The sequence below is a fragment of the Diplotaxodon limnothrissa genome, linkage group LG15, assembly GCF_057381915.1.
Source record: "Diplotaxodon limnothrissa isolate DT_005_m linkage group LG15, D_limnothrissa_male_GT1.1, whole genome shotgun sequence".
Lineage (NCBI taxonomy): Eukaryota > Metazoa > Chordata > Actinopteri > Cichliformes > Cichlidae > Diplotaxodon > Diplotaxodon limnothrissa.
The window spans coordinates 26992798-27009279 of record NC_140610.1 but is presented as its reverse complement, the minus strand read 5'-3'; the positions used below and the strand labels follow the sequence as shown (position 1 = coordinate 27009279).

General features: G+C 45.2%; 2 protein-coding genes across 2 annotated transcripts in view; one reads left to right on the top strand and one right to left on the bottom strand.

The window, feature by feature from the left end:
- The first annotated feature begins 1352 nt into the window (after positions 1–1352).
- tmem242 (transmembrane protein 242) lies at positions 1353–8772 on the top strand. Its single transcript, XM_085372684.1, has 4 exons — positions 1353–1434; positions 4820–4920; positions 7078–7215; positions 7733–8772. Exons 1-4 carry the CDS (start codon positions 1359–1361, stop codon positions 7838–7840), a joined length of 423 nt encoding a protein of 140 aa, XP_085228810.1. The 5' UTR covers positions 1353–1358; the 3' UTR covers positions 7841–8772.
- A 132-nt stretch (positions 8773–8904) lies between these two features.
- The window catches only part of arid1b (AT-rich interactive domain 1B), a 40662-nt gene continuing 33084 nt past the window's right edge, over positions 8905–16482 (bottom strand). The window contains exons 15-23 of the mRNA XM_085372650.1: positions 14995–15130; positions 14452–14627; positions 13999–14146; positions 13436–13552; positions 13166–13247; positions 12310–13063; positions 12062–12192; positions 11337–11979; positions 8905–10840 (exon numbers count right to left, since the gene is read on the bottom strand). Of these exons, the coding sequence (XP_085228776.1) occupies positions 9810–10840; positions 11337–11979; positions 12062–12192; positions 12310–13063; positions 13166–13247; positions 13436–13552; positions 13999–14146; positions 14452–14627; positions 14995–15130 (3218 nt within the window). The 3' untranslated portion in view covers positions 8905–9809. The remainder of the gene's footprint in view (positions 10841–11336; positions 11980–12061; positions 12193–12309; positions 13064–13165; positions 13248–13435; positions 13553–13998; positions 14147–14451; positions 14628–14994; positions 15131–16482) is intronic.

The following is a 16482-nucleotide window of genomic DNA, read 5'->3' as shown; positions in this document are numbered from 1 at the left end:
CAAAATTACAGCGGTCCCCCGCTATAACGCGGTTCACCTTTCACCTCACTGTTTCGCAGAATTTTCAGTGCAAGTTTGCATGCTTTTTTTTTTTTTACATCACATTGTGTCCTGCGTCCCGATTGCTGCAGACAATCTCCTCCGTGACGTCTCTCCTGTACAGTACAGAATCGCTGCATCGATCGCTAGCAGTGTGACTCTGAAGTGCAGTACTGTATGCTCACGATAAGGACGAAACGTTTTGCACCACAAAAAATAAAATTGGCTACTTGATTTCACCTATCGCTGGTTATTTTTAGAACATAACACCCGTGATAAACGAGGGACAGCTGAGAAATATAACATTTGAATCCCTTTTCTCTTTTGCTCTGAGGCGCGGGGGGAAAATATCGACAAGTCGATGAACATCATTTACAGATATATTGGGTAAATGCCCGAGACATCTATAGAAATGTAAATTGCCGCTTGATTCATTCATTTGCTTAACTTGTTTTGGACCGTAAACAGGGCACGAATAGGACACCGGAAACAAAGCTCCCCACAGGAGTTTCCGCACCGGAAGTAGCATATGCTAACGTGCACATTTTCTTTTAAATATTAAACTTTATTAAGAAATAGTATACAGAACATGTGTACAACCAGAACAAAATTAACATATACCAGGGGGTGTAATACAAAGAATTACAAACATTCAAATAATTGGTAATTACTACAAATAGTAATAGTTTTCATAGCCTTTTTGTTAAGTGATCCACTAATCAATTTTATGTAACATAAAACATCATTATAGTAATGTTTAAAATTAGGCTTTTTGTTACTGTATTTGCATTTGTGAAAATAAAATTTAGCTAAGATAACTAACAAGTTTATTATAAAGTAAACATCTTCTTTTTTTGCCTTCAAAAGAAACAAAATACAACATTTTCTCATTTCACAGTAAAGTCTTTATAGAGATGTCCAGCAATGAATCTACTGAAGTCTTTCCAAAATGTTCTAGCGTATGAACAGATCCAGAAGAGGTGTTGCACAGTCTCAGGATTGTGGTCGCTGTATCAGAATCATATCCGGACTACAGATTCCTTTTTGTGTCCTTTAAAATGTTTGGGAGTGAGACTTCCTGTATGAGCCCGACATCGAATCTTTTTTAACAATAGACGATCTTTGGTTCGGGATTCCGTCTCTGTGGTTCTTTGCTCTGTGAAAAAAAAACTAAAAAAAAACTAAAAAATCATAAAATAAAGCTGTTGTACTATTTGTACATTTAAGTTTATTCTGTGTTCTCCTTTAACATAAACACACTTGTGTTCCTAGCTGCTTTGTTTCTGCTCGGACGTTTTACGGAAACGGACCGAAGCAACATGACAGCTGAGGAAGACCTGGATGTGACCGCGGGAGCAGAACGAGATGAAGAGGCCAAACTGCAGGTGTTAAAAGGTACCTGAGGGGGTCACCTGACCGGACTGCTGTCCACGCTGGCAGGAGGTGTTCGTAGGTTTCTGCTGTATGTTTTTCTGTTCGAGGCCACGACAATGTCGAGCTGCTGCGCCAGACTCCGCTGAAAAATCGGACATTTTCAGATTTGATTCGCTGTTAAAGGATTCCGCCGCATAGAAACACAAGATAAAGCATTTTTTCCTGAAGCTTAAATGTTTTCTGCTCAGTTCCGCTAAACAAAAAAGTCGAGTTGATTGGTTATTTCTGATGTAGTTACTAAATTATTTTCGTCTTCAGTCCCTTTCAGCAGATCAGACACTTGTTCTCAAATTCAAGTCAAATTATTTTAATGTCTAATCGAAAAGTAACTTCGGGTATCACGAGTTTTGGTGTTTTAGTACTTGTAATTAAAAATTGTAGAAATAAAGAACTTGCTTTGAGAGTTCTGCACAGAACAAATGTGATAGGGATTGTTGTCGTTGTTTTGAATTCACAGCAAGCCACCAGACCTCATTCAAAAAACATCAGTTTTCAGGAACGCCAGCATCGAGGACAGAGACTCGTGTGTTCCTGCAAATAATATCTTTTTCTAGACGACGCCAGACTCAGTTCAGAACTATTGCATTTTAAGGGTTGTCTTTATAAAGGAGCATTTGAGAAATGTTATAAAGTTATTTTACTCAGGCTGTTTAATGAATTTTCTTTGGAACAAACAGTTATTTTAAGTCTGTGAAGGTTCTCAGTCATCCAGGTCATCGTAGTCAAAGGAGCTTGTAAAGAAAGGCGTCTGGACTGAAGAAGCTTCTCGGATGAGAGGTGAAACGTCTTCAAGCAACTTAAAGAAGTCCAGACGCTTTTCTTTGCAAGCTCCCTTGACAGTTATTTTAAATTTTTCATTTATTTAAGTAAACCTGCCAAAGCTCCTTTTTACAGTTCAGAACACTGACACTGAAATGGAACCTCGGTCATCTCACATCTCAGGTCTACACATTAAGCCTCTGTGTTTCCACCAGACTCGATTTATTAAGTCTAATTGTTGAATGTTGCCATTGTGTTTCTTAAATTTTTACAGTCTTAGTTCAAGCAGTAGGATCAAAGCCATTCCTTTGATCCTGACCTCCTGACCACCTCTCCAACCACTCTGTGCTGGGGAAAGTTTAATTGTAGATACATCCTATCTGAAAGATCTGTTTCTTTTGATGTAGGCTTCCTGGGTTTACGACCCTTTGGTCAGCAGGAGGTCTGACACACACACATTCTCACATAACACACACACACACACATTCTCACATAACACACACACACACACACGCACACACACACATTCTTACAGAAGTTCACACACATATGCATACAAATGCCTTGTCTTAGGACCATGTGGGCGTGGCTTTGTTCTGACGTGTTTTGTGTGAACGGTCTCTCAATAAAAGGTAGCAGGAGGAGGTCAGATCTGGGGGTCATTTTCGTGGTGGACACAGACGAGGCCTCCCTTGCGCAAATAATCGATCGATCGACTCTTGTTTTCTTCATGATGAATAAGTCTAGAATTAGCGGGGTTTGTGGAAACACAGACCCAACACGATTCAAACTCTGTTCTATTTAAGGTTCTTGTGATTTCGGAAATACAAGGTGGGCCATTTATATGGATACACCGTAATAACATGGGAATGGTTGGTGATATTAAAGTCCTGTTTGTGGCACATTAGTATATGTGAGGGGGCAAACTCCTCAAGATGGGTGGTGACCATGGTGGCCATTTAGAAGTCGGCCATCTTGGATACAACTTTTGTTTTTTCAATAGGAAGAGGGCCATGTGACACATCAAACTTATTGGTAATGTCACAAGAAAAACAATGGTGTGCTTGGTTTCAACGTAACTTTATTCTTTCATGAGTTATTTACAAGTTTCTCTTTGTTCACAGCCATTGACATGTCGAAGAGGTTAACACGTGAGGAGCAGATCGAAATTGTGTTGATATCTGGTGAACGCAGTAACCGAGTCATTGCAGCAGATTTCAATGCAAGACACCCTACGAGACCACCCATCTCCCATGCTACAGTTAGCTTCACTCAGCAAGAGCCCACAGCGTAGCACTCGCCGCATGTCACTGGAGAGTAGCATTAGTCGAAAATCCCTTTGGCAGATATTAGCTACTCACAAATGGCACCCTTACAAACTCCATCTACTGCAGCATCTCAGCGAGGATGACCCAGATCGGCGCACAGAATTTGCAGAATGGGCAAAACAAAAATTGGAACAGGACCCTCAGTTCACGCAGAAGATTTTGTTCAGTGATGAGGCAAACTTTTATGTGAATGGTGAAGTTAACAAACAAAACCACCACTATTGGTCTGACACTAACCCACATTGGATGGATCCCTCCAAGACTGTTGGAACAGCAAAAGTGATGGTTTGGTGTGGTATATGGGGTACAACAATAGTGGGTCCATTCTTCATCAATAGAAACCTCAAGGCCACTGGATATTTGAAATTGCTACATGATGATGTTTTTCCCTCTTTATGCACTGAAGCTGGCACGTTCCCTGAGTTTTTCCAGCAAGATGGTGCACCACCACATTATGGGTGCCAGGTCCGAGCATTCCTAGATGAACAGTTTCCTGGAAAGTGGATTGGTCGTCGTGAGCCAGTTGAATGGCCCCCAAGGTCTCCCGATCTGACCCCCTTAGACTTTTATCTTTGGGGTCATCTGAAGGCAATTGTCTATGGTGTGAAGATACGAGATGTGCAGCACCTGAAACTACGGATACTGGATGGCTGTGCTGGCATTTCTCCTGCGGTGTTGCTATCAGTGTGTGAAGAGTGGGAGAAGAGGGTTGCACTGACAATCCAACACAATGGGCAGCACACTGAACACATTTTATAAGTGGTCAGAAACTTGTAAATAACTCATGAAAGAATAAAGTTACGTTGAAACCAAGCACACCATTGTTTTTCTTGTGACATTACCAATAAGTTTGATGTGTCACATGGCCCTCTTCCTATTGAAAAAAACAAAAGTTGTATCCAAGGTGGCCGACTTCCAAATGGCCACCATGGTCACCACCCATCTTGAGGAGTTTGCCCCCTCACATATACTAATGTGCCACAAACAGGACTTTAATATCACCAACCATTCCCATTTTATTACGATGTATCCATATAAATGACCCACCCTGTACATCAGCAGCTGTGCAAAAAGATTCAGACTGTAAGGTGAAACTTCAGAGTGGCACCTGTTAGCCACTCTAACTCTTCCTCCTAAAGGTTTTTTGCTGTTTACATTTGAGAAGCTACATGTAGAAGCATGTCCTGTGTCTGCTTTAATGGAGTGGTTGTGAACTTGTGGCGATTTCTCACCTGAGTGAGATCACTTCCTGTGTGCAGGTGCAGCATTTCTGACTACGGTGGCGTCCGCAGGGATGATCGCAGGATTCGGCTCCACATTGGCGCTCGCCAAGAAGAAAAGTCCGGAGTGGTTCAACAAGGTAAACTTAACCTGAGCTCACAGTGCAGGTGTTTGTTTCTCTCTCAGAATCATAACTCAGTCAGAAACTCATTCATGAAGCACACATTTGTAGATTGTCATCACTAATAAACATCTATAAATCCTCTGAGAAACAGCAGGAAAACGTTCTAACTGCAGAACCTCACAGAGAATCTCCATATTTTTCACTTGTTAAAAGGTAGAAGGAGTAACGTTGTCACCCGGCGGGCGGGCGGCGTGGACACCAAAGTTTGTGAAAAACGAGGCGACGTAGATTCTTCAAATTGTTACCTACTAAATTTCAAATCTCAGTGACCTCGACATCGACCTCAAGGTCAGACGTCAAGTTTCCCTAAAATGTTGTGAATGCGATACGATGATGCAGGATTTTGAAATTAATGCCGTAGGTGTGTCTACTTGGAGGCAGCGCCGGCAGTATTTATAATTTTATTGAGCTGAGGCTAATCATCAGTCTTTGGAAACTTAAAAATTGTGGATATTTTAACTTGAAAATGTAGCTGGACTGAGGATCTGATGGATGGCACACACTACTTCCGGTCCTTTTCCCATCCATTCGGAGGTTTCAGCGGTGCTTGCGTGAGAAGCTACCGATGCTAACAGCAGCTTGTTTACGGCCTCAGCCTCCTGAAGACAATCGATGGCTGTCCGCACATCTGCGATGACGTCCGCCTTCCCTCCTGACTCATCTCGACCTGAAAATAGACTTTCCGTGAAGTCCTGGCGCGTGGCGGCCACAGCTGTTTGAGTTATTGGCGACTGGCGGGATCCGATTAATGCTGACGCACATGTGAGATAAATTTGGCGTGGAAGCACAGACGGATCTATTTCAGTCACAGACTCGTCTTTGTGGTCGTCTCTGAATCGAAGCCTCAGGCTGAGCTTCAGTTAGGAAATGTAAAATCTGATTAGAGGGTTGAGGTCATTAAAGTGCAGCTTTTACTCCGTTTCAGCTGAAAAGGAAAGACGTCAGCTGTGCTTCCTGTCCTCAAACATGGAGGTTGTAAATCCTTCAGGGAGGTGATGGAGGTGTGTAGAGAACATCTTGCACAGATGAGCTTTTATTTTTTCCTCAGATTTCCTTCTGAGGAAATAATGGCCACCAGCACCAAACTGTTGAAGAATTGGAGAACCCGAGCACTGGAGCATCCATTAAAACGAGATAAAGGTGTAACACTATTGCAGTTCATGGCGATTGTATGGGTCATTTTCACACTGAAGAAGTTAACCTGATGTCACTCAGAGCTTCAAGCACCTGTTAGCCATGAGTCACCAAAACACCTGAGTGAAGAGCTGAAGTTAGTTTTCGAGAACCCTTCAGGTTTGTCTGATTGGCGACCTTCAGCAGCAGCTCTTGGATTTTTTTTGCTCACTCTGAGGGTGAAAGTTACTTATTTTTCTATAAAGACAGGTTTTACAGATCTACTATAGTTTTTTTTTTGCTTTACATTGCACTCTTGGCCCCAGAGAAGCTTAACGAGGAGATCGTGCTGCCACTCCTACTGCTAGGCCAGTTAGCCTCGAGGAGCTACAGAGATGTTTTTCTTTTAGAGCTGGAGCCGTCCAAGCGATCATCATGAGGTGTGAAGCGGATGAGCTCGGCGAGAGGGAGCACCGGGAGCTGATGCGTTAAAACGAGAGAGATTGCCACGCTCGGACCACATGTGATCGAACCGGGCTTCAGGATGCAGCAGGAAGTGATGTGGAGGGACGGCACAGACCGAGAGCTGACGCAGTCCAGGACATGCTGCAAAAACATTTCTGTGATTCTGTGATATTTATCTGTGAGCTGCTGGAAGGGGTTCATGTTTGTTGGAATTGTTCCAGTTTGGTTCAGCACAGTTCAGATTCCTCCATCATGTGACAGAGAGGATGACCTCACTCTGCTCCACCAACCGGACATGCAGCTGACACTTTAACGTCCGTTTCAGCTATTTGTTGAATTCCCTCATGTTTTTGGCTGTAAAAGTAATTTCACAGCTTCTGGGAGAAATAATTCCCGTAAGAAACGGGGAAACGTTTCTCCCACTGAAAACGCTACGTCCAGATGAACAGAATCAACTTTTGGAGAATTCCCGTAAGACCAAATGCAGCTGTAAAACCTGATGTCAGATTTTTTCCCTGCTTGTTTCCTGTTCAGGGCGTCACAGCGACGGCGGCAGTCCCGGAGAGCGGCGCATCTCTGGCCCTCAGAGCTCTGGGGTGGGGCTCGCTGTTCGCCTGGTGTGGAGTAGGCCTGCTCGGCTTCAGCGTGTGGAAAGTCCTCGGCGTTCACAGCGTATGTACCTGCAAATGGCTCAGTGCTGACTTTTATGTTTATTTCATAAATAATGAGCTTTATTCAGTCAGGATTTTATCACCTCTTTACCTGAACTTTTCTTTAAGGATTATAGTCTCTGAGAGGAAGAAAAATAAATTTTGTGAAATAAAGGCAATTTATTTATGAATAATTTCTACAATCCTACCAATAAAATTACAATTTGGACATAATGTTTGAAACATTTTCAGAAGAAAGTGTTGAACTAAAATTCTGAGAACGAATTTTAGTTGTTAAAGTAAAAAAAAAGGTCTAAAGAGAGAGTAGTTGATGTAGATGAGAAAGTTAGACTTCGTAAAACTAAACTAATTAAAACTTTCTTAATAAAGAAAAATCAAGTTGTAAAATTAAATTATTTAGAAAAATAAAATAATTGCACATTTTAATGTTATCAAATATTCAATTTACTGAAAGAATATGAAAAGTTCTCATTCTTGTCTTTATCTGTTTTTTCTTTTTTGTTGGTATAATGTTTCAGCTCCCAGAGTTCAGACAGAAGATGCAGTCCTTCTTCCCGTCCATCCCAAAGAGCGACATAGCTGGATCTGAACCTCTGGACTGGGATGCAGTCTTCAAGTCGAAGTGACTCAAATCATCAGTGGGGTGAAATCGAACGTGTACGCCGGCGTTTCTCAGACACTTGGCAGCTTTTTGTTTTTTTCTGGAAGCAGTGGAGGAGCCGAATGAACCTACGAACCACTTTGATCCCAGTTTGGTTCTAATTTGGTTCCAGCTTGTCGATAATGGATCAGCTGTAAGACGAACAGACTGAGTTCTGATTAGTTTTCCCCACCGATGGAAGCAGTTCTAGTAAAGACCATGGAAATGATATTTTTCTCTGAATGTGATTCTATAATTTCATTCTGAGTTGCTGCTTTCTTTGTGTTTTTTTTGCTGCTGGCAGTGTTCAAAGCTGTGAGATGAATGTAAAGAAGGTAGAACATTTCTGAAAATACTGTGTGAAAGGATCAAAATCAGGAATAAGAGGTTGAGAAAACGTTCAGTGGAGTTGAAATATTTAAGGAAAAGATAAATGCAGTTAATATTGAGCAGCTGCAGGCAGTTATTCTTTTACAACAGAAATCACTAATGAAATGTGCTCTTTGCACCTTTTTCTTTATGTATCGCTCTGATGCCTCAACTAATTTCTATTCAAAGTACTCAGGATGTTGACAGCGTCAATCAGCACGCTAAGGTTAGCTTAGCATACACAGCATGTATCTGACAGCAGCAGCTTCATCACATCCAAGTTATCTGTTTCTTCGTCATGCTGGTACTCCAGTATACAGTTTGTACATGCTGCATTCTCAGCTGCTGTATGAATTTATAACGTCTGCGTAGCCATGGATATCTGTTTTTCTAATAAAAGTAGAGGTCCCAGCACAGAGCCAAGGGGAACTCCACAGCTAACTTTTGTGGCTCCTTGTTCAACAAACTAAAATCTATCAGATGTACTGGTGTAATGTGGTTCTTTTAGGTCCTACATGAAAGTCAGCACCAAATTAAGGCCAAAGTAAACAAGCTCAGAACTGCGCTCACAGTGCTCAACCAGAGTTCATGTACATTTATTCTTTAACATGTCGTGGAACATATAAAGATCTCATACTGAAGAAACAGCATCTGTCAAATCAAACAGGAGACGTTCTGGATGTAGAGATTTTCTTTTTTTCCTCTCTCTTTACATTTCTTATAACTGTTTTGATGTCAGCAACATGATATAAGTACAGTTCTGCCTGCCCTGCCCCAACTGACCCCCGTACCTCCTGTACATACAGTCTCTCAAATCAAACACACCCTGTCAGATCAGACCCCATGAAACATCCTGAAGATGAGTTTTTTTGTCCTTAAATACAGAAACTCGAATGTTCAGAGTTGTGATTATAAATTCATAGAGAGTCGGGACGCCATCTTCTGGAGCTCAATGCACATCAACTATTTACAGGAGGAGGATGACGGTGGAGGGATCTGATTGGTGGACAAAACAAAGTTCTTAAAAACCCATTGGCTGATACTGCTGTGGTTCGGCAAAAATACTGATGGTCAAACGGCAGATGGTCAAATAATTCACATTAAAAAAAAAACGCCCAAGCAAACATATTGCACCAGAACAAAGTACGTGACTGAACATCAGTATTTCCTCTGTCATACCACGTGAGAAAAAACAAAAAAGACCTATCTACAACACTATTTAAATAACCCCGCCCCCCCAAACAGCCTTGCAAACAGAAAGGAACAACCACAAATGTTTAAAAAAAAACATTGAAGAGAGCCGGAACCCGAGCCACCGTCACACTTTGGTTCAAACAAAACAAGAAACCAACGAAACAATTAGAAAATTAAAAATACAAGTATTAAATATTTTGTATTAAAATTACTTAAAAATTCCAAACAAACATTTGCAGATGGAGTCGGAGCTTTATAGATTCTATATATATTCATTTGTATGTAAAAACATTTCTTTTCTGTTCTTAAATAAAAATATAATAGGAGCCAGTTTGTCACACGGGCGGAGCTGCTTACAGTGCTATTGAGCACGCTCCGTGGTGGTGTTTGTGTCATGAGTGGCCGATTTTAAACAGTACTTCACACATGATGGCCGCCACAGAGGAGTTGAGTGCGGATGACAGTGAGATGTCGAGCAGCCGGCTCTCATATAGAACAAACTCCGTCCGGTTCTCCTCTACCCGTGCCATGGCCAGCAATGCTTTGGCGGCGCGGCACATCATGTTGATGCTGGGCGGCTCTGGCGGCACAGCAGTGTGCAGCAGGCTGTGCGGGTTCTGCTGGTACTGGGCCATAGCCACACAGTCCTCCAGGAAGCCAATGAGTGTGCCCACACTGCCTTTTTGTTGGGCAACCGCCCTTGCCGCCGTGGGGTCGCCCTGCGCAAGGTTGGACAGCACAGCCACTGCCATCTCCCGGCACACCTGACTCTTCCTTTCGCCCACCAAACGCACCAGTGTGGAGAAGAGCTTCTGCTGGCGAATAAAGGGCGGCGTGGCGAGCAGCAGGTCCACGTTGCAGTCCTTAATGCTCAGCTTGCACAAACACTCCAACACGAGTCTCTGTGGCGTGAGTGACGAGAAGCCGCCCATCGTGGAGAACGGGTCCTGCGCCTCGGCAGATGGGCACACGATCCAGTGCAGTAGCCCGTCCAGGATAGGCAGGCAGATGCTCTCTGGGTACAGCGACAGATCCAGCTGGCCCGAGATGTTGGCCAGCGTCACCAGTGTGTTCTCCCTAAGCGCCGCCAGGCAGTCCCACCACCACTCGTCCCGGCTGCACGCCAGACCTTGCTCCTCCTCCCGCTGGTAGGTGGGCGGAGTCCGTTTCCTGCGGGGGTGGCGGTGGTGCAGCAGCACAAGCCGGCCCAGGATCAGCACCAGCCCAGGATGCCGTGATAGCATGGCGTCGTTCCCGGGCACAAAGGAGAGGCCGCGCACGATGTTGGAGATGCAGACGCAGCGTTTGGCCAGTGCGTCCTGCCACGGCTCAGCGGTGGACAGCGGGGCCTCATCCCAGCAGCGAGGCTCATCCTCCAGCTGGCTGATGGGACTCTGAGCTTGTGAATCCTGACCTCTGACCTCTGAGCGGACAAAGAGAGCAGAGTGAGATTAAAGGGGCAACAGAGACACCTAGTGGTGGAACAAATTGTAGATTTTTAAAAATTAATTGAATTTTTTTTTTAAATTGCAAAAAATGTAAATTTATAAATGTCAAAACATAATGTTCCATCAAATTAAAATTGAGAAACAAGTCATAACTTCATGATGTTAAGTACTAAAATTTTGCAATTAAAGAAAAATTAAAAAAATTTAAATACTGTGACATAAAATTTTTTAGAAATGTAAAATTTGTATTTAATGTAACTTTATTCCTCCGTCACTAAATTATATAATTTTATGTATTTTTTATTTATTGTAGATGTAAAATTGCAAAATGTAAGAAAGTTAGAGGATGCACAGTTTCAGGATTAAGGTGATAAAAAGTTTCCTTTAAAGTCTGACAATCAATAATCACTTGAATCATTTTATTGGTGATAATATTGATAAATGTCCATATCTCCTCTCTTCAGGTCTTACCTTCTCCTCCGTCTGGCTGGTTTTGCTCTTCTCCTCCGCCCAGCTCTTCCTTGCCTGTTTCACCCTCTTGTCCCTCTGCATTCTCTTCCCACTCGGGTGGGTGCAGAGGGACAAAGTCTCCTGTGCGGGACTCGAAGTGTGTCAGGATGTGAGTGGTGGAGTCTCCTCCTCCGGCCTTCCAGTGGAGGAGGCCGCTGATGAAGCCATTGGGTCGGTTCAACTTGGCCCAGCGCTCCTCCACCTCCTCCCACCCATCGCCGGTCTCAACCCTGATTGGCAGCTTGTCGTACTTGCTGGCCTGCTGGAGGCGGGCCTCTGCTTCCTCCATGTGCTCCTCCTCCTTCACCTGTGCTTCTTCTTTGACCACAGGTTCTTTCACCTCCTCCTCAGAAGGCATGAGCAGCGGTGGCGGCATGTCCTCCGCCTGCTCAGCTGACCACCTCTGAATCTTCTGCTCCAACGCTGTCTGGCCGTTGGATTCTGACGCAGCGGCTAGCAGCTCCTCTGTCACCTCCTCCTCAGGGAGGGGCCCCAGCAGGGAACCCTGCCTCACAGTTCCCACTTCATATTCCTTGAGGATGCCGAAGATCTGGATCAGGCAGCGGCGGTAAAACTCCACAATGAGCTCCAGGAAGCCCGGCAGCTGCAGGAGGAAGAGGAGAAAGGTCAGACTGACAGACATCAGACACACGGACGATGAGCAGTGAGGAAGATGAGGCTCTGACCTGCGGGAGGCTAAAGGAGCCGACGGTGCTGTCATCGTACAGCAGGATGTTGATGGTGTCCAATGCCCATGTGCTCTCTGCTAACAAGCCAGACTTCAGTGACATCATCACCCGCCACGCCTCTGGGGTTCCTGACCAATAACAGCACAGAGTGAGTGTCAGCTGACCCCGGCTGCCTGCCGGCTGAATGAAAACCTGAAGAAGAAACAACTCCCTCTGATGTGTGTGTCTCTGTGTGTGTGCCGCACCTGTGTCCTTAGCGGTCAGCCGTCGCCGTGGTTTCAGTTTGGGGGGCGTGGCCTCCACAGAGCCATGGGGGAAACTGACCTCCCTGTTGATGAGTGAGACGGTTTGAGAGGTCAGCGGTCCCTGCGGCGCTCCTAGCACTGGTGGTTTCTTCATGGAGGGAAGGTAGGGTGCGCTGTTGGGTGACAGCGAGCTCCCCATGGGCCGGGGAAATGTGGAGGGGCTATGAGAGCGAGTCACGTGGTTGGGGATGGTGGGTGTGGCCTGGAAAGAAGCGGGAGGCTGTCTGGAGGGCAGAGGAGGAATGGAGGTGGCGCTGGCGGCTGAAGAGTGGGGGGGGTATGGAGTCTGGCGCTGGCTCGGGTGACCGGGGGCCCACTGGTCGTCCTGTGGAGCCCTGCTCTCCTGGTCATCCCCTCGATAGGCGGGTCCCTGACCCTGCCGGCTGTACGTATAGCCCATATCTGTCCTGGGGTGCCACATGTTGGCCTGCGGCACTTCCCCGGACCCCCCAGACACCGCCGCCGGCCCTGAGCTCATCATGCTGTGCTGCGGGGGGCCCTGGCGGTCGCGACTGTAAGGATACGGGTACTGGCCCTGGATGGGCCGGCGCTCAGGGCCCATGTAGCCCCCACCTCCTCCCCCATAGACGGGGAACATGTCGGGCTGCTGAGAGCCATACTGCTGCACGCCGAACGCCTCGCCCTCGTGACGCTTCGCTGGCGGGTACATCCCCTCCATTGGACGCTTGTATCCCTGCAGACAAACACCAGAAATGAATCCAGACCTGAAGTACCCCCAGACCCCTCAGTGACGTGATTTATCACACCAATCGGGACTCGTTTAGGAGGCGCTTACCTGCTGCTGAGGGTACAGGGACTGATGGGAACTGTAGGCCATGCCGTGAGGATACTGCTGCCCATAACCGTCATGGCCGTGCCTGAAGAGCCAACACAGGAAACTTAAATGATCACATAATCATGTTAAACTGTTTAAACTTGGCCGGGTTTAGACTATGATCTGATATTTGGAGCAAATCTCCCGTGAACAGACAGTGTCACACAAATGACAAAGATGACATCACATGAAAGCTCTATAATTGAGGGCTGGTTACATCCACGCTCTCACCTCTGGTGGGGGAATCTGTTGGTGGGAAACATGCTGGCTTCGTTTGCAGACGGACCCATGCTGTTCTGGCCTCCGGGGGGCGCCATGCCTCCCTCAGGGCCCATCGCATGTTCCGGCCTGTGGGAAACAAACAGGTGAACTCCTGCAGTAGAGACACTTCAGCTGGTTTCCCGTGTTTAAAGTTGTCACCTAAGACTTTTTTAAAGCCTTGTTTGCACTTTGAGATTATTTCTTCTTCTAAAACATTTTTAATAATTGGTTCATAGAGTTGACAGTGCCATGATGATAAACAGTTACACGGCTAAACTTTTTAATACAAACAAAAAGAAACCAAACTGTGTGTGTACAAACAGCAGACGTGCTGCTGCAGGGCAAAACTGAATCACTCACAGTTATGTGCACTTTTTCATTCATAGATTTTAAATACATTCAGAAAAACTGGACTCCTGTGAAACACGAAAGACATTTTTTTAGTCTAACTGGTGGGAATACAGTGGCTGAGTTCAGACAGACTCACATCTGTGTGGGGCTAACGCTTCTTTAAATCTTGAGCAGAATCTCACCTGCGCTCATAGCCGGGGCTGTAGGAGTACTGGGGTCTGGGGCCCATCCCTGCCAGCGGTCCAGAGGGTGGCCCACGGTGGTACATGTCCTGCATGGCTCCACCGCTGGGCATCTGACCGGGACTGAAGGCCTCGCCGGGACCCGGACCTGACGGCAGAATCAAAAACCTGCTGTGAACCCCAGAAAGACACACTGATCCTGAGCTATGTGTTAAACTATGAACCCTGATGTGAAACTGGCTCGGTGGTGATGTACGATAATGTGATGTAATCTGCAGCAGCTCCTGCAGTCAGACTGCAGTCAGACTGAAAGTTCAAGCTTCAACCACCAGGGGGAAGCAGTGGACTAAATACAGTAGAACTGCATGGATTACTGCTTCTTGAAAACACAAAGTGTTATCAGTGTTCCTGGTTCTCAAACAAACACGTCCTCCTCAGTTCTTCCCTCCTCACCCTTCCTCACTCCTCCATAAGGGTCTTTGTTGGCATCATACTGCATCCTCATAGGGTCTCCTGGACCACCTCCCTGCTGGTAGGGAGCACCGCCGGGTCCCAGGCCTCGTTTGCTGTGGAAGGCTGGATCGCTACCCTCAGAGAATGGGTCCTGCACACTGACTCCTCCCACGCTCCTAAACATAAAACACAGACATGAGAGTCACATGAAAGTGTTCGGGTTCACATCATTACCTCCACACGCAGCATAAAACCTGCAGATGGATGGTAACAGAGGCAGCTGTAACTGCTAGCTGTCTGCTAGCTTCACCTGAGCTGGTCCTTCTGGAGCCTTTTTAGTGACATCATGTGACCAATAACATGGCGCCTGTGAGGTTACTGCACCAACAGACTGAGCCTGATGTGTAATTCGGAGGCATCACAGTTGCAGCTGTGCAATCGTGATGCGAACGAAAACCTTTAAGTTCCACTCTGTTGTGGCTTCTTCATGTTCTTCATGTGCAGTTTGCTCAGGTGTGTTTAACACTGAAGCTCTGCCCCTACCTGTTTCCAGGCTGGGGGGCCATGTGGCTCTGCGGGGTGGAGGCGGGGGTCAGGGGCTTCAGGTCTCCGGGGGCATCGGTCAGGGAGCTGCTGCTGGACTGAGGGGTGTTTGGACCCTGCAGAGAGCCCGAGTTCGCTGCAGAGACACAGACCAGAGTTACATAATCATGTGACATCACACCGCACACCAGAGCTCAGACACGCCTTCTTCATCAGCTGCTGTCTAATCAATTGGCTGACCTACAAATCACTGAATTTTATATTTTCAAACAGTTTATAGGAACATTTTAGGTTTGTTTGCGTCTTGTAAGACAAAATAAATAAAGTCGACTCAAACCTCATTTTACAAACCAAACATTTGATTGATTTGATAAGTGATGCGGCCGATAGCTGTGACCTTCACCACTCTGTGATAAATCAGTGCACGGGTTTCACTGTGCAGAGCTCTAAAAGTTACAACTAAAATTTTAAAATGAACCCTAAAATTTACAGGCAACCAATGAAGAGAAGCCAAAACTGGAGTAATGTGTGACCTCTTGTTTGTACCAGTTAAAAGTCTTGCCGCTGCATTCTGTACAGACTGAAGGCGATCCAGAGCTGATTTGCTGAGACACGTAAAAAGACCGTTACAATAATCCAAACGAGAAGAGATAAAAGCATGAAGAATCATCTCAAGTTCTGCCTTTGACACCAGTAGCCTGAGTTTAGAAATGTTTCTTAGATGATAAAAACAGTTCCGGGCAAGTTGTTTAGAGTGTTTCTCAAGAGACATTGAACTGTCAAATATAACACCTAAGTTTCTGAGACTCGACTGAAATGAAGGGTCTAAAAAACTGATATGCTGCCTAATTTCTGAGAGCATGTGATCAGGTGCAATAATCAAGGTTTCTGTTTTATCTGCATTTAACTGAAGGAAATTGTCATTTAACCATTGTTTGATTTCTGACAGACAATTATTTAAACAAGACAATTTATACAACTCAGAAGCTTTGAAAGAACAGTACAACTGAATGTCATCAGCATAGAGATGATAAGAAATATTATTGTAACGTCTGATAATGTGGCCTAGAGGGAGTATATACAGCAAAAAGAGAATAGGACCTAAAACAGATCCTTGAGGTACCCCAGAAGACAGAACTGATGTTTCCGACAGCACATGATTTATACAGACAGTAAAGGATCTCTCAGATAGATACGACATAAACCATTTTAAAACAACACCAGTAATCCCAAACAAGTCCTTCAGCCTATTTATCATGATGCTGTGATCAACAGTATCAAAAGCAGAGCTGAGATCCAACATAACCAGAACAGTGTACTCTCCAGAGTCTGCTGCCATCAGAATGTCACTAGACACCAGACTGGAAAATGTCCAGAACATTGTTCTTTTCCAAAAAGTTGTTAAGTTGTTCTGCAACTGTTTTTTCCAAGATCTTTGACACCAATGATAATTTTGATATCGGCCTGTAACTGCTTGGAAGAGATGGG